This window comes from Bos indicus, chromosome 7, assembly GCF_029378745.1.
Source record: "Bos indicus isolate NIAB-ARS_2022 breed Sahiwal x Tharparkar chromosome 7, NIAB-ARS_B.indTharparkar_mat_pri_1.0, whole genome shotgun sequence".
Taxonomy (NCBI): domain Eukaryota; kingdom Metazoa; phylum Chordata; class Mammalia; order Artiodactyla; family Bovidae; genus Bos; species Bos indicus.
In genome coordinates this window covers 109400333-109418527 of record NC_091766.1, presented here as the reverse complement: position 1 = coordinate 109418527, position 18195 = coordinate 109400333, and the positions used below count along the sequence as shown (strand labels likewise).

Sequence of the window (18195 nt, the reverse complement as noted above, 5' to 3'; positions counted from 1 at the left end):
CCTCTATTTCTTTGCATTGATTGCTGAGGAAGGCTTTCTTATGTCTCCTTGCTATTCTTTGGAACTCTGCATTCAGATGGTTATATCTTTCCTTTTCTCCTTTGCTTTTCTCTTCTCTTCTTTTCACAGCTATTTGTAAGGCCTCCCCAGACAGCCATTTTGCTTTTTTGCATTTCTTTTCCATGGGGATGGTCTTGATCCCTGTCTCCTGTACAGTGTCATGAACCTCAGTCCACAGTTCATCAGGAACTCTATCTATTAGATCTAGGACCTTAAATCTATTTCTCACTTCCACTGTATAATCATAAGGGATTTGATTTAGGTCATACCTGAATGGTCTAGTGGTTTTCCCTACTTTCTTCAATTTCAGTCTGAATTTGGTAATAAGGAGTTCATGATCTGGCCACAGTCAGCTCCTGGTCTTGTTTTTGTTGACTGTATAGAGCTTCTCTATCTTTGGCTGCAAAGAATATAATCAGTCTGATTTTGGTGTTGACCATCTGGTGATGTCCATGTGTAGAGTCTTCTCTTGTGTTGTTGGAAGAGGGTGTTTGCTATGACCAGTGCATTTTCTTGGCAAAACTCTATTAGTCTTTGCCCTGCTTCATTCCGTATTCCAAGGCCAAATTTGCCTGTTAGTCCAGGTGTTTCTTGACTTCCTACTTTTGCATTCCAGTCCCCTATAATAAAAATGACATCTTTTTTATGTTAATTGTAAAAGGTCTTGTAGATCTTCATAGAACCAGTCAACTTCAGCTTCTTCAGCAGTACTGGTTGGAGCATAGACTTGGATTACTGTGATATGGAATGGTTTGCCTTGGAAACGAACAGAGATCATTCTGTCGTTTTTGAGATTGCATCCAAGCACTGCATTTCTGACTCCATGATGGCTACTCCATTTCTTCTGAGGGATTCCTGCCCGCAGTAGTAGATATAATGGTCATCTGAGTTAAATTCACCCATTCCAGTCCATTTTAGTTCACTGATTCCTAGAATGTCGACATTCACTCTTGCCATCTCCTGTTTGACCACTTCCAATTTGCCTGGATTCATGGACCTGACATTCCAGGTTCCTATGCAATATTGCTCTTTACAACATCGGACCTTGCTTCTATCACCAGTCACATCCACAGCTGGGTATTGTTTTTGCTTTGGCTCCATCTCTTCATTCTTTCTGGAGTTATTTCTCTACTGATCTCCAGTAGCATATTGGGCACCTACTGACCTGGGGAGTTTCTCTTTCAGTATCCTATCATTTTGCCTTTTCATACTGTTCATGGGGTTCTTAAGGCAAGAATACTGAAGTGGTTTGCCATTCCCTTCTCCAGTGGACCACATTCTGTCAGATCTCTCCACCATGACCCACCCGTCTTGGATTGCCCCATGGGCATGGCTTAGTTTCATTGTTAGACAAGGCTGTGGTCCTAGTGTGATTAGATGGACTAGTTTTCTGTGAGTATGGTTTCAGTGTGTCTGCCCTCTGATGCCTTCTTGCAACAGCTACCGTCTTATTTGGGTTTCTCTTACCTTGGGCATGGGGTTTCTTTTTACGGCTGCTCCAGCAAAGCACAGCCACTGCTCCTTACCTTGGACGAGGGGTATCTCCTCACCACCGCCCTTCCTGACCTTCAAAGTGGGATAGCTCCTCTAGGCCCTCCTGCACCCATGCAGCCATTGCTCCCTGGATGGGGGGTAGCTCCTCCCGGCCGCCGCCCCTGGTCTCGGGCGTGGGGGCATGGGGTAGCTCTTCCTGGCCGCCGCCCCTGATCTCAGACTTGGGTAGCTCCTCTTGGCCATTTCTGCGCCATCGCAGCCTGGCACTCTCAGCCGCTGCCCCTGACCTCGGACATGGGGTAACTCCTCTTGGCCACCGCCCTTCGGGCATGGGGTCCTCCCGGCTTCTGCCCCTGACCTCGGACGTGGGGTAGCTCCTCTTGGCCACGCTTAGTGTGCGGGTCACAGCCGCCCATGCTTAGTGGGCCTTCTGGGACCCTTATTATGCAAATGTTGGTTCATTTAATGTCCCAGTGGTCTCTTAGGCTATCCTCATATCTTTGACTTTTTTTCCTTCTGTTCTGCAACAGTGGTTTCCACCATTCTGTCTTCAGCTCACATATCCACTTTTCTGTCTCAATTATTCTGCTATTGATTCCTTCTAGTGTATTTTTCATTTCAGTTATTGTATTGTTCGTCTCTGTTTGTTTGCTCTTTAGCTCCTCTAGATCTTTATTATACATTTCTTGCATGTTTTTGATCCTTGCCACTGTTTTTTCCCCAAGATCCTGGATCATCTTCACTATCACTACTCTGAATTCTTTTTCAGGTAGATTGTGTACCTCACTTAGTTGTTCTACTGGCATTACTCGTTCCTTCATCTGGGACATATTTTTTGCTGTCTCTTTTTGTCTGATTTTCTTTGGTTGTGATTTCCATTCTGCAGACTGTAGGATTGTGGTTTTTCTTGCTTTTGCTGTCTACTCCCTGGTGGATGAAGCTGTCTGAGAGGCTTGTGCCCACTAAGAGGGACTGGTTCCTGCCCGCTGGTGAGTGGAGTTGGTCCTTGTCCCTCTGATGGGCAGGCCCATGTCAAACGTTGTGTTTACTGGGCAGCTGTGTGCTTGGGAAGACTTTGCCCAGCCTGTCTGCTGATGAGTAGGGCTGTGCTCCTGTCCTGTCAGCTGTTTGGCTGGAGGTATCCCAGCACTGGAGCCTACAGCTATTGGGTGGGGCCAGGTCTTGATGAGACAATGTGGCCTCTAGGAGGACTGAGTACCGTGTGTGCTCCCCAGGACTACTGCTACCAGTGTCCTTGTCCTCACAGTGAGCCACAGATGCCCCCTGCCGCCTCAGGAAACCCTCCATTGTTAGCTGCTAGGTCTATCCCAGACTATTAGGAGGTCACTGCTTTTTTCCCTGCATCTAGATGCTTATGAGACCTTTGTGTGCCCTCCAAGTGTGGAGTTTCTGTTTCCTCCAATCCTGTGGAATTCCTGTGGTTAAACCCTGCTGGCCTTCAAAGCCAGATTTTCTAGAAGCTCCTTCTCCTCCCATGCCAGATCCCCAGGGGCTCAGAACTTTAACTTCTGTGGGAGAACTTTTCTGGTATAAATATTTTCCAGTTTGTGGGTTGTCCACCTGGTATGTATGGGATTTGGTTTTATTGCAGTTGTTCAATGAAACCATCTCATGGTTTCTTTGTCTTTGGATATAGGATATCTCTTTTGGTAGGTTCCAGCTATTCCAGCTTTTGTTGTTGCTGTTGATGGATGCTCAGCATTTAGTTGTCATTCTGGTGTTTTAGTAAGAAGAGACGAGTTCACGTCCTTCTGCTCCAGCATCTCGTCTCTGTCATCACTTATGATCACACACAGAAGCATATTTAATGTGTGTGTGTGTGTGTTTAAAGTGATAAACACATCATTATCATTACAGTGTAGCACCCTGAAAAGAAAGAGTTAGCTTAGAATTTTATTTATTCTACCACACGTCCAAAATATATCTCAAATTTTCTCCTCATCTCTATCTCTATTTTTAACTCCTTTGAAGTATAGGAGTTGCCAAGACTACCCTCACTTCTGAAACTACCTGCGAGTTTGGAGGTCCCCAAGACAACCCTCAGGTTTCAAGATTTGTGGAAGAACTCACAGAACTCAGCACATCCATTTTACTCATGTTATGGTTTAAAATAGTGAAAGGGTTAAAATCAGCTAGGGAAGTGATGCACAGGGCAGAGCTCAGGAGAGTTCCAGGCGCAGAGCTGGCCATGGCCCTTTCCCAGGGGAGCTGTATGGATGGCATTTCCTCCTCCTAGAAACGTGTATGGCAATTCGCACAGAGTATTGTCACGCGTGGAAGGTCACCAAGCTTTGGTATCCACAGTTTTTATTGAAATTTAGTTACATACATGTGGCCATCCCCAGGCTCTGGCCCTTCCAAAGGCCAAGTTGAAACATTCTTATCTGACAGGACATTCCAAGGTATCAGAGGTGGCCTCTCAGAAGCCACGGGGAGAGGTCACTGAGCACTTTACGAAGCCCAAGTCTGCGGACTTGTCACTTCGCTCATAGGCTAGCTGTGTGGTTAGTCTCTGAGTCATGTCCGACCCCCTTGTGACCCCATGGACTATAGCGTGCCAGGCTCGTCTCTCCATGGGGTTTGCCAGGCAATAATACCGGAGTGGGTTGCTATTTCCTTCTCCAGAGGATCATCCCTACCCAGGGACTGAACCCTGGTCTCTTGCATTGCAGGCAGATTCTTTACTACTGAGCCATGAGGGAAGCCCATAGATTAACTGCAAAAAGGTAAAAATCTTCCTGCCTTCCTTACATTCCTTCTTTTCACCAAGAAGCCAAAAAGATTTTTTAAAACATAAAGTGGGTCAGTTCCCTTTTTGCCCTTAAATTCTTTATTAGCTTTTTTTAATACTAAGAATTAAATGCAAGCTCCTTTCTGTGGCTTTCAAATTGTCCATGATCATTGAGAGTGTGCCTCTGCTAAGGGTGTGCCTCCCCGACCTGTCTTGTCTGATGGAACCTCTGGTATCTCGTCCTCCTCCATTCTGGCCTTTCTTCTGTTTCTCTAAACTTTCAAGCTACTCCAGGTCTGTAGCTTTTGCACTTTCCATCTCTTCTGCTGGGAACACTTTCCGCCAGCTGCTTGGATGGATAGCTCTTCTTTCTTTATTCCATCACATTTTAGCTTGAATATTGTGTCCTCATGGAGGTCTTTCTCTCCCTCTGACAGCAGTAGTTCTCTTTTCCTAGTCATTGTTGGTCTCATTAGCATCTATTATTTTTACAATAATATTGTTCTGTTTATTTTCTTAGTATCTGTCTTTCTCCACTAGAATTAAGTGTCCCTAGAGCAGTAGCGCTGTCTTTATCTTTGGTACAGAGAGCAGTGTTAACACATAGCACTGACTCAGTAAATACATATTAAACAAGTGGCTGGCTTACTCACTGGTTCTTCCATTGTTTCTTGGCATTGATCTAGTTCCTTCCATGCTACATGGAATTTTATAAAGATAATGTTTTAAACTAGATCTTGCATTCGATTTACCCTACAGTGATACATTTGATTCTGTGATGCCAAGTTATATTTGTCAAAATTTCAAAGGCTGTATTCTTTTATAATCATTCATATGAGTAGAAATATTCATATTTCACATTCACTGAATATGTGACATATAAATACCTAGACTGCAGTTAAAGGCTTCCAAAGAGTCCAAACACTGAAAAAGAGCATTGCTACAAAGAAAGGTTCATAAAATATTGGTTTTCAAATGGTATAATCTCTCAATTTTTCAAGGTTTGTTAAGAATTTTGTTTTGCTTCAGTTTGATTTCCTAGCACACTGTCTGCTTAGCTGCAGACAGAGACGCACTTTCTCTCAGTGCGTTTGTGGCAGCATCTTTGACAGCTGCCACAGGCCACTCAAAGCAGAACAGAAAAATGCCCTGTGTTGCGGTCTTGTTCTTGGATGAGAAGTTTCAGAGCAGGCATGCTTCTCAGCCAGTGTCTGAACGTCCATGTGAGAGTGCATTTTGTTTTTCAAAACAGTTGTAGCACATCCTATCTGTCTTGATAAGAACTTTCTTCTTCATTAACTGTCAGTCAGTTGGATGTCACAGATTCTCCCTACAAATATCTATAAGCAACACTTCACTGTTGCTTAAATCAACAGGTGAACAGCTTACTTTTAAAGTCATCATTGGCATTTGAAAACTGAGTTTTGAGAACAGTTATCAGAATGTATTTTATGGTTTGTCACTGTGGAGACATATCATATTCAGTTCAGAGATTTTAAGGTTCTAAAACATTGTTTCTCAAAAAACAATAATTTAAAGTGTGTGAAGGAAGGTAATCTGCATATGTTTCTGTTGATCACGGTACTTAATGTAAAGAATCTAGGAGTTTAGAAATAAATTTATAAATGGGTTAAAATCTACAGCATACTTTATCATCTTGCTAAAAAACTGCTTTTTTTATTTCTGAGGTTTACACTTCCAGAATTATTCATTAAAAGCTCATAATTGTTTCTCTACTTATATTGAGTTCAGGCCTTATTTTTATGCTAATGACTCACAAATCCATAATTTCAATTCTGTTCTTTTACTTGAATTATAGCTCTGTTTTTGCACAAAGCTACAGAACCCTGAATATCGGATTCCCCTCACCCATCATCATGCCACATTAATTTATCTCCTTTCTCTCCAAACTGGCTTTTCTTTATAATCTAATTTCTGCAACCGGTTTCGTTGTCGTTTGTTTCCTGAGTCTGAACATGTACATGTCCTTCTCCTCCATAGCATAGAAGTCTAATGAGACCTATTCCACGATGTCTTAGCTTTGCCCTTTACTCTGCAGTCTCCTACTGCTCATGACAGCAAAGCCCTAGATGACCTCATTAAACTCCCATATTGGTTTCCCAGTTTATTGCTTGAATAGACATAACATTTCTTAACAGTGTGAGAATTTCTTTGGTATAATAAATAAAGGACAGAAGCAGAAGATATTGAGAAGAAGTGGCAAGAATACACAGAAGAACTATACAAAAAAGATCTTCATGACCCAGATAATCACGATGGTGTTGAAAGGTTGTTGTTGAATCACGCGAAGACACCAGGATTCTTGGCCCCCGGAGAAGAATTCAATCTGGGGCCAGAGACGAGGCTTGATCGCTCAGAGCTTTTGTGTAATAAAGTTTTATTAAAGTGTAAAGGAGATAGAGAAAGCTTCTGACATAGGCATCAGAAGGGGGCAGGAAGAGTACCCGCTTGCTAGTGTTAACAATGAAGTTATATAATCCAAAGAATATCTGGAGGTTGTAAAGACCTCATCAGACCTACTCCCATAATTTACATTTTAAGATAACACTGTCCTCAGGCAAGATACATCCTTGTAAAGACCAGGTCTACTCCCATAATTAACATTTTAAGATAACAGAAGGTTGAATCCAAAGACTGTCCTTAGGCAGGATACATTATTGTTATATAATCCTAAGGAATGTGGAGAAAGAAAAAAAGTTTGTCCTTTCTTCCTCCTTGAGAATTCCAGACCCCTATCTCCTTGGGGACCCCTAGACTCCCTATCAACCTGCCTAGGAAATGACTCTCTCAGTGTGATCACTGACCTAGAGCCAGACATCCTGGAATGTGAAGTCAAGTGGGCCTTAGGAAGCATCACTATGAATAAAGCTAGTGGAGGTGATGGAATCCAGCTGAGCTATTTCGAATCCTAAAAGATGATGCTGTGAAAGTGCTGCACTCAATATGCCAGAAAACTTGGAAAACTTAGCAGTGGCCACAGAATTGGAAAAGGTCAGTTTTCATTCCAGTCCCAAAGCAAGGCAACATTAAAGAATGTTCAAACTACCACACATTTATACCCATCTCACATGCTAACAAAGTAATGCTCAAGATTCACCATGCTAGGCTTCAACAGTATGTGAACCATGAACTTCCAGATGTTTAAGCTGGATTTAGAAAAGGCAGAGGAGCCAGAGAGCAAATTGCCAACATCCATCAAAAGAGCAAGAGAGTTCCAGAAAAACACCTACTTCTGCTTTATTGACTACACCAAACCATTTGACTGTGTGGATCACAACAAACTGTGGAAAATTCTTCAAGAGATGGGAATACCAGACCACCTGACCTGCCTCCTGAGAAAACTATATGCAGGTCAGGAAGCAACAGTTAGAACTGGACTTGGAACAACAGACTGTTTCCAAATTGGGAAAGGAGTACATCACTGCTGAATATTTTCACCCTGCTCATTTAACTTATATGCAGAGTATATCATGCGAAATGCTGGGCTGGAGGAAGCACAAGCTGGAGTCAAGATTGCCAGGAGAAATATCAATAACCTCAGATGTACTGATGACACCGCCCTTATGATAGAAAGTGAAGAGGAACTAAGGAGCCTCCTGATGAAAGTGAAAGTGGAGAGTGAAAAATATTGGATGGTTGGATGGCACCATCAACTCACTGGACATGAGTTTGCACACACGGGGAGACAGTGAAGGACAGGGAAGCCTGGGCATGCTGCAGTCCATGGGGTTGCAAAGAATCAGAAATGACTTAATGACTGGAGAACAACAGCTTCACACTGCTGATGAGAGCTGATGAGAGAGGTGAAGACTGGAATAATCTTACTCCATGAAGCGTGGTCTCTTCAATTCAGAAAAGTCCTTTTCTTTACAATCTCACCTTCTATTCCATTCACAGGAAAGGAAGGTGCTGTAGAAGGTAAGAGAACACAGAAAAGAAATGAGTTTAGAAATGAGAGGAGGAAGGCTTCTATCTAAAATTGATATTTGAGAAGAGAAAGTGTAAGTTGCAATCAAGAGGCTAAGTTAAGCAGCAGATTCTTCTGAAAATACAGTTTTCCCCTCATAAGAATTTTGCCAATTAAAATCAGTATACTGCAATAGTTGAAATTATATATGGGAAGTCATGTCTGTAAGATGGTGGAACAGGAGTTCCTTGGCCTTCATCCTCTCACGGAAAAAAATAACTTGGCAAACAGCCGTAAACAAAAGCACCTTTGGGAGGACCTGGGGACCCAAGTAATAGGTTGTAAAACACAAATGCAACCCAAGACTCGGGAGAGCCTCTTCAAGAAGGCGGGCTGGACTTCGGTGGCCAGCCTGTCAAGTGGTCTAACTGTGGACCTAGAAGCTCCACCGTCTTCCTGTGAACTCAGCTCCTCCCCTGCTTGTCTGCAGTCTCGCCACTAGCCCCACCCACCAGAGGACTTGAGAGGACCCATGCTTGCTGTGCCCTGAGTCCTGGGCCCACTGCCTGAGGCCTGACGGTGAATCCTGAAGCATCTCTGAGACCTGGTTCTAGCCTCACTCTTCCAGAAGCAGTTCTGTGCACCCAGGAACCCACCCAGGGACCTCGCAGGAGCACACACACAGACATAGAGGAGCTCAATCCATTCGTACTCGATAACAGGCCTGAGACCTGTGGACCCAGCCATGGTCCCATGACCAGCTCCAGCCCATGCCACACGATCCTGGAGATGCTCCCACCCGTGCAGGGACCCACAGGAACCAGGCCCAGTTAGGTCCCCTAGTAACAGGTCAACTGACCCCAAGTGGAGAGGGAGCTGTGAGAAGAGAGGAGGATAGAGAGGATCTTAAATGGAGCTACCATAGAGAGTTCATCTGAGAAATGGGTAGGGTAAAATAACAAAAGATAAATGAGGTCAGAGTAAATGGTAGACATTTGAGCAAAAGACTAATGCTGTATCTGGTCAATGAGATGTTGTGTTTCAGTTCAGTCACTCAGTCGTGTTCGACTCTTTGTGACCCCATGAATTGCAGCATGCCAGGCCTTCCTGTCTATCACCAACCCCCAGAGCTTGCTAAAACTCATGTCCATCAAGTATATGATGCCATCCAGCCATCTCATCCTCTGTCGTTCCCTTCTCCTCCTGCTCCCAATCCCTCCCAGGATCAGAGTCTTTTCCAATGAGTCAACTCTTTGCATGAGGTGGCCAAAGTATTGGAGTTTCAGCTTCAGCATGAGTCCTTCCAAAGAACACCAAGGACTGATCTCCTTCAGAATGGACTGGTTGGATCTCCTTGCAGTCCAAGGGACTCTCAAGAGTCTTCTCCAACACCACAGTTCAAAAGCATCAATTCTTCGGCACTCAGCTTTCTTTATAGTCCAACTCTCACATCCATACATGACCACTGGAAAAACCATAGCCTTGACTAGACGGACTTTTCCAGGCAAAGTAATGTCTCTGCTTTTTAATATTCTATCTAGGTTGGCCATAATTTTTCTTCCAAAGAGCAAGCATCTTTTAATTTCATGGCTACAGTCACCATCTGCAGTGATTTTGGAGCCCCCCAAAATAAAGTCTCTCACTGTTTCCATTGTTTCCCTACCTGTTTGCAATGAGGTGATGGGACCAGATGCCATGATCTTAGTTTTCTGAATGCTGAGCTTTAAGCCAACTTTTTCACTCTCCTCTTTCACTTTCATCAAGAGGCTCCTTAGTTCCCTTTCACTTTCTGCCATTAGTGTGGTGTCATCTACATATCTGAGGTTATTGATATTTCTCCCATCAGTCTTGATTCCAGCTTGTGATTCATCCAGGCCAGTATTTCGTATGATGTACTCTGCATATAAGTTAAGTCACCACGGTGACAATATACACCCTGTGTGTGATGCTACAGGGATTTTTATCCAAGTTGAGGCTCATATGTTACGTTCCCTTCTATTATTCTAAGTATGATATAATCTTCATAGCAGGATTGTAATGAGTAACTAGAATATGGATACTTACTCCCAGGTTTTCTATTTATCATAACAGTAATAGTTTTTATTAACCTGGTTATGAAATCCAGATTGAATTAGGAAAAGTTGAAGATTATGACTTTTCAGTGTGTTTATCTCTTTAGATTGATGATTTCAGAGTCAGACTAGCTCTCACCAGAATACCTTCCATCTCTCTCTCTGAACCTTTTCTTCCTCCTATTCCTCTTTCTTGCTTCACGTATAGTCAATACCCTCATGGTGCTCTTTGGCTAACTTAAGCTCATATACCATTTGAGACATGCATTATTCTCTAAATTTATTTATCCCATCACAATCTAAATTAGGTTCTCTTTTCTTGAGTAGTATTTCATAGCAATATATCATCTAGGTAAGATATAATTAAGATAAAGAGAAACTTCGTCCTCTTTTCTGTAAGAGAAATGCATATTTTAAAAGTAGAACTTGGTAACTTATTTAAATTGCTAATTGGTATATAATTTTTAGAAGGAGAAGTGTATTAGACTTTCAAAAAACCTCTTCTGAATTAATTACTCCCTTCCCCTATTTCATTTGATTTATGTATCTATTACTTAAAAAAATCTCCAGCTTATAATTACATCAGTAGTTTTTGTGTGCTTTTCACATTACTTTTAAAGCTTTTTTCTTGATTCAGATGCCATATTTCAAGGAGTTTGATCATTTTTATAACAGGCAGGATTTTTCTCCTATTTCACTGATTTATTAAAAAATTCACCATGGTGGTCTGTGTTTATATTGCCTTAAACTAATTCCTCTTTATTTGAATTCCAAAAGTGTGTTTACAGTACATAGTTAAGAGTTTATCTTTTAACTTTTTAATTTATGAGGTATAATATTAGTTAGGTGTAAGTAACTTTTCATATGGTTAGAAGTTTTTAAATCATCTGTGAGATGTTTTAAAATTAAAGGAGTAAAAAAAAATAAAAAAAATTAAAGGAGTAAAAGTAATCATGGGTAAAAAAAAAAAAATTCCAAAGCTCAGAATTTAAAACTTTAAAATATTAATAAAGTTAAGTGTCTTCTTTTTTCACAATAAATGCATTAGTAAGATGAATAAAATATCTTCCCCCCAAAATGTTTCTTTTTAAACAGGTGACCAAGTGAAATGGGCTGGACGCTATAGCCTACTGTACAACCTGGTGAAAATGTCATGGGAACTTCGGGGAGATAAAGAGCAGGATGGACTTAGGAACAAAATATGGCAAATGTTACAGAAAACAAAGGATCGTGAGAAAGATGGGCGAATCTGCAATGCAGTAAATATTGCTCAAGTAAGATAATACGCTGGGTAATCAATAGGAAATTTTATCACCAGGAAGCATTTGTCCTTTATCTCTGAATATCCATAATCAGTGTGTATCAGTGATTCACAATTGAGAACACAATTTACAAAATTTAATACTGACCTAATTTTAGTTAAAGAAGAGAGTTGGCAGTCTTCTGATTAAGCAGCTTCAAGAAAGGAGTTAATTTTGGGAAAGAGTAATTGTTCTGCTTTGGGCTTGTGACTTCAAGACACAACTCTAACTAGGCTGCCTGTACATTCTAATTTGTCGAGGTTAGCCTGGGTCTATGCCTAATTTTCCAGCTTTCTTATTAGTAGTGGATTAATTCATTCTTAAAAGTGTCTCAATTTGGATAATAAATTATTTAGTTATCTTATAATTTATAAGTTTACCTTTCCAGCGTCAGACAATATAAGTCACAAATTTGGACTCACTACATCTAATGTCTTTTTCTTTAAAGTTAAAAATATGTTTTACAAATTCTTGGTTTTTCCATTCTGTTTGAATATATATGTAAAATCATTTTGAAACTAGCTATCCATTCTTCATAAAATACGAATATGATTTTCCAGTGATTTTTTTAATGCATGTGATACCTATGATATTTCAAAACTCCATCAAATTTCCCCCCCCCCCCCTTCATGTCTTATTTTGAAACAGGTTAATTTGTTATCCTAAAGTATACTGTTTTTCTGTCCCTGAAAGTTCTGGTTCTTTCTAGCTTTCACAGATATGATTATTCCTAACACTGTTCATATCCTGTTTTCTAATAATTAAGGGTGTGTTGATGTTAACAAGAAGAGCAAATAATGATTCACTCTGCTTAATTGATTGTCCAAGTGTATGAGTAGGCCATTATCGCAATACAGAATATCTACACTTCAGATCCTTGCTGCTGCTGCTAAGTCGCTTCAGTCATGTCTGACTCTGTGCGACCCCATAGATGGCAGCCCACCAGGCTCCCCTGTCCCTGGGATTCTCCAGGCAAGAACACTGGAGTGGGTTGCCATTTCCCTCTCCAACGCATGAAAGTGAAAAGTGAAAGTGAAGTTGCTCAGTCGTGTACGACTCTTCGCAACCCCATGGACTACAGCCTACCAGGCTCCTCAGTCCATGGGATTTTCCAGGCAAGAGTACTGGAGTGGGGTGCCAGATCCTTAGTGGAAAACAAAACCTTAAACTCTTTGTTTTTGAATTATACATCTGATTTGGAGTAATGATCTTTATGGAGGACAATATGAAAACATGTAGTCCATCCTTTTCTCTAGATTTCTAATATTCTTTTTTTTTTTTCGAGGAAAAAGCCAATCAAATTGCTGCCCTTTTAAGCTACATTGTTTTGGATTTCATGGACTTGCTTTTATGCAGTTTGCTTTAGCTTTTCCTTGGTTTTGGAGTGAGGAACACAGAAAAAAGAGAAGAGAAACAGAGAAAATCATCGTACCTATTACAGTGATGACCACTGTATCACCCAGTATTCTCTTTACTGGGTTATAGGAAATAAATCCTCCATGTGCTTTCTGAACCTTATTATTGATTTTATTTTGTATAAGATACTTACTGAAGCTTAAAAAAATAGTCAAATTTTTAGCCATTTTCTAAGAGAAATAGAGGATGATCAATGCATCTTATTCGGTCTTATTATTTTCTTTTTTTCCTGCTTCCATGATTCTTTCAATTATTTATGTTCTTATCTGGTTTTGTACCTATTTTCATATGCCATTTCATATCTCAAGTGGATTATATTGTAACTACATGAATGAGCTAACTCAAATTTGTCATTTCTAGAATTAGAATTCTATTTATAAGCCTGTTTTCAAGGCCAATCACTTGGTGTAAGATAGCTTCTTTCTTCAAAATTTTACTAAATTTCTATGGATAATTACATTTGAAATTCGTAAGTCACTTAATCAGACATGGCAAATATTTTTTAGATGCTAGATCCAAGTGAAGACCTTATTACTCAAGCAGTCAGTTCTGAGAATAAAGGAATAAACAAAAGCTTAACCGCTAGATGTGCTAATTAGTTTTCGGTGCTTAGTGAGACTTCCAAGGGATGCTTTCATTCATTTTAAATAGTCAGTGTGTGAGGAGGGCACGCTTTCCCTACAGAAAAATCTAAATTAAAGATTTGTAAAAGCAGTTATATCAATTTATGTGTAATACATATTTAATATAAAACAAGCTTAATTTGTATTAGGTAGTCTAACAAAAGGAATAATTTACTATAGACCTGTTTCATATATAGGTTAACTAGAGACAGCTAGACAGATTTGAATTATTAAACAATATAAGTAATGATATAAATGATAAATTAGAAAATATCTAGTTGGTTAAATATCACTTAATTTAGTTTGATTCTCTTATTTAATATTGAGATATATGAGTATGTAAAGTGAGAAATTATATAAAAGTTCTCACTAAGAACAGTAAAAAATATGAAGCAAATATGAGTACTTACTAAATTAACTTTATCATACTAAATTCTATGGAAGGAGCAAGGATGTCCAATAAATAACCTTTACACAGTAAATCTTATGTTTCATCCAGAATACCTATTCTTTAGAAAGATAAGGAGTAGTACAAAAGGAATATTCTATGCGTGACTGGCTCCGTAAAAGTTCATGGCATAAACGGAAGCTCACAAAAATGTTTGGTCTCTTTTTTCTTATATTAATGAGGAACACATTATTGTTTAAGTAGTATATGAGCTGGAAACGTAAATGATGAGTTACATGAAATGATCGAAAGGGGGAGGGTCAAAGGACATCTTTAAGGTAAGGAAATGGTATGAGCCAAATATAAATTAGGACCTTTTAAGAGAAAGTCATTGGCTTACTTTCTCTAGTTGAGGAAGAAAGTTTGGACTGGGCAATATTAGGCATTAAATTTGAAAGGCATGTGTGGGTTACCAAGGTAAGGTCTTAGGGACTAAAGGATGATTTTATGAAACTGGAGATCTTAAGAAAACCGTTTGAGGAGGAACTAGGTTGTTCTCACTGGACTTTAATGGTTTGGTAATTTTGCTTGGAACTTGTGGAACACTGTTAGAGGAATTGTCCCCGGTTTATTCAAGGGTCGCTATATCATATCCTTCTTTCCACACTCAAATTCTTGGCTTGACCAGGTGACCTAATTTAAACAAGACTCATTGGAAAAGACTCTGATGCTGGGAGGGATTGGGGGCAGGAGGAGAAGGGGACGACAGAGGATGAGATGGCTGGATGGCATCACTGACTCGATGGACGTGAGTCTGAGTGAACTCCGGGAGTTGGTGATGGACAGGGAGGCCTGGTGTGCTGTGATTCATGGGGTCGCAAAGAGTCGGACACGACTGAGCGACTGAACTGAACTGAACTGAATGTTACATAAGTAGAGATTTGAAAAATGCTTATATATTGGTGCTTGCCCTTTCTTGTTTTCTGGGACCCTGTAACTGATATGTAAATAAGTCAGAGTTAACCAGGTAGATGTGAGACAACATGGCAGAGAGACAAGCCATCCTAGTTTTTCAATGTCCCCATCTCAAAACTAGCTGGTCCCTGGCCAGCTGATTTTTCCAGTAGTCATGTATGGATGTGAGAGTTGGACCATAAAGAAGAGTGAGCACCAAGGTATTGATGCTTTCAAACTATGGTGTTGGAGAAGATTCTTGAGAGTCCCTTGGACTGCAAGGAGATCAAACAACTGAATCCTAAAGGAAATCAGTCCTGAATATTCATTGGAAGGACTGATGCTGAAGCTGAAGCTCCAATCCTTTGGGCCACCTGATGTGAACAGCCAACTCACTGGAAAAGACCCTGATGCTGGGAAAGATTGAAGGCAGACAGAGAAGGGGACGACAAGGACGAGATGGTTGAATGGCGTCACTGACTCCATGGACATGAATTTGAGCAAACTCCGGAGACAGCAAACGAGAGGAAACCTGACGTGCTGCCATCCATGGGGTTGCAAAGAGTCCGACACGACTGAGCGACTGAACAACAACCTGACCTAACAACGGATCACAGACACACACATGAGAGCAGAAGACACATTCTGCCATGCCCAGCTCTACTTGTTGGCCTTGGCACCGGGGAACTAAGCAAACGTTTGTGTTAAGCCTTGAAGTTTTGGAGTGTTTTTTTTTTTTTTCCTAATGTAGTAGGAGTTTTCTAATTGAGCACTAAATAAATGAGATTTGAGTCTTCTACAATGTTCAGTGAAAATGTTATTTCTTTCATACTTATTTTTTGGTATTTAATTATTTTGTTTGGCTGCACTGGCTCTTAGCTGTGGCGTGTGGGATCTAATTGCGTTAAGTGGCTGTTTCATTGCAGCACACGGACTCTCTGGTTGCGGCACGCAGGTTCAGCTGTTGCAGCATACAGACTCTCTAGTTGTTTTGCATGGGCTCCAGAACTTGTGGGCTCAGAACATGGAGGCTTGGTTGTTCCACAGTGTGTGGAATCTTAGTTCCCTGACCAGAGATGGAACCTGCTTCCCCTGCATTGCAAGACAGATTCTTGATCATTGGACCCCCAGGGAAGTCTCCTTTCATAATTATTTCTTAAAAGGCACTAGTAGTAATAACTAAGATTTGTTGGGCATTTCCTGTGTACCATGTGCTAAACACTTTACATGCATTCATTATTTAATCCTCAAAAAAGCCTCATATGATGTATAAATTGTTATAGTATTGCTTTTCTTGGGGATGGTTTTGATAGGCACCTGTAGTACAAAGTTATGAACCTCTGTCCATAGTTCATCAGACACTCTGTCTATCAGATCTAATCACTTGAATATACTTGTCACTTCCACTGTATATCAAAAGGGATTTGATTTAGGTCATACCTGAGAGGTCTAGTGGTTTTCTGTACTTTCTTCAATTTAAGTCTGAATTTGGCACTAAGGAGTTCATGATCTGAGCCACAGTCGGCTCCCAGTCTTGATTTGCTGACTGTATAGAGCTTTTCCATCTTCGGCTGAAAAGAATATAATCAGTCTGATTTTGCTGTTGACCATTTGGGGATGTCCATGTTTAGAGTCTTCTCTTGTGTTGTTGGAAGAGGGTGTTTGCTATGACCAGTGTGTTCTCTTGGCAAAACTTTACTAGCCTTTGCCCTGCTTCATTCTGTACTCCAAGGCTAAACTTGCCTGTTACTCTAGGTATCTCTTGATTTCCTACTTTTGCATTCCAGTCACCTATAATGAAAAGGACATCTTTTTTGGTGTTAATTCTAGAAGATCTTGTAGGTCATCATAAAACTGTTTAACTTCAGCTTCTTCAGCGTTACTGGTTGGGGCAAAGACTTGGATTACTGTGATATTGAATGGCTTGCCTTGCAAACAAACAGAGATCCTTCTGTCATTTTTGAGATTGCATCCAAGTACTGCATTTCAGACTCTTGTTGACCATGATGGCTATCTATTTCTTCTAAGGGATTCTTACCCACAGTAGTAGATATAGTGATCATCTGAGTTAAAGTCACCCTTTCTAGTCCATTTTAGTTCACTGGTTGCTAAAATGTCGATGTTCACTCTTGCCATTGAAAGGTTGTTGCTGAATGAAAAGACACTGGGATTCTCGGCCTCCAGAGGAGAAGAATTCAATCCAGGGCCAGAGACAAGGCTTGATCACTCAGAGCTTTTGTGTAATAAAGTTTTATTAAAGTATAAAGGAGATACAGAAAGCTTCTGACATAGGCATCAGAAGGGGGCAGAAAGAGTATCCCCCTGCTAGTCTTCAGCTGGATGTTATATAACTCACTATGCTATGCTATGCTAAGTCACTTCAGTCATGTCCGACTCTGTGCGACCCTAAAGATGGCAGCCCACCAGGCTCCCCCGTCCCTGGGATTCTCCAGGCAAGAACACTGGAGTGGGTTGCCATTTCCTTCTCCAATGTATGAAAGTGAAAAGGGAAAGTGAAGTCACTCAGTCATGTCCGACTGCTAGCGACCCCATGGACTGCAGCCTACCAGCCTCCATCCATGGGATTTTCCAGGCAAGAGTACTGGAGTGGGGTGCCATTGCCTTCTCCAATATAACTCACTAGCAGTCTGTTAATGAAATGTCTTAAAACTCAGAATGGCACCAGGCCCCTCACCCATAAGATGCATTTTGGGATAATCTTGGCACCAAAAGGTTCATCCCAGGCCATAAAATGATTAACTTGAATCTTGCAGAAGGACAGACTACTATACAGTTTCATTTACATAGATTAAGGAAACAATATCTGAGTATAACATACTGGTTTGTCAAGTAGGTTCTGAGCCATTAGGCGGAACCGACTTGAGGACAGAGTTTGAGGTAAATGCATAGCACATGAGCATAGCTTAAGACAAACATTTCCATAAGAAAAATGCATTAGTTATTTTTAGGTTTGAGAATAGTTAACTTCAGGTGAAAACAGGTGTTATTATGGCAACACAGTATTTTAAGAGAAACCTCCTTTTATTTTTTTTATTTTTTTTAAATTTTATTTTATTTTTAAACTTTACATAATTGTATTAGTTTTGCCAAATATCAAAATGAATCCATCACAGGTATACATGTGCTCCCCATCCTGAACCCTCCTCCCTCCTCCCTCCCCATACCATCCCTCTGAAACCTCCTTTA

At 40.7% G+C, this 18195-nt stretch overlaps 1 protein-coding gene across 14 annotated transcripts in view; it reads left to right on the top strand.

The window, feature by feature from the left end:
* TMEM232 (transmembrane protein 232) overlaps nt 1-18195 on the top strand; it is a 263478-nt gene that overhangs the window by 113300 nt on the left and 131983 nt on the right. For all 14 annotated transcript variants that reach the window (XM_019965506.2, XM_070794118.1, XM_070794124.1 and 11 more), the window contains one exon: nt 11402-11580. In XM_019965506.2, coding sequence (XP_019821065.2) covers nt 11402-11580 — 179 coding nt within the window. The remainder of the gene's footprint in view (nt 1-11401; nt 11581-18195) is intronic.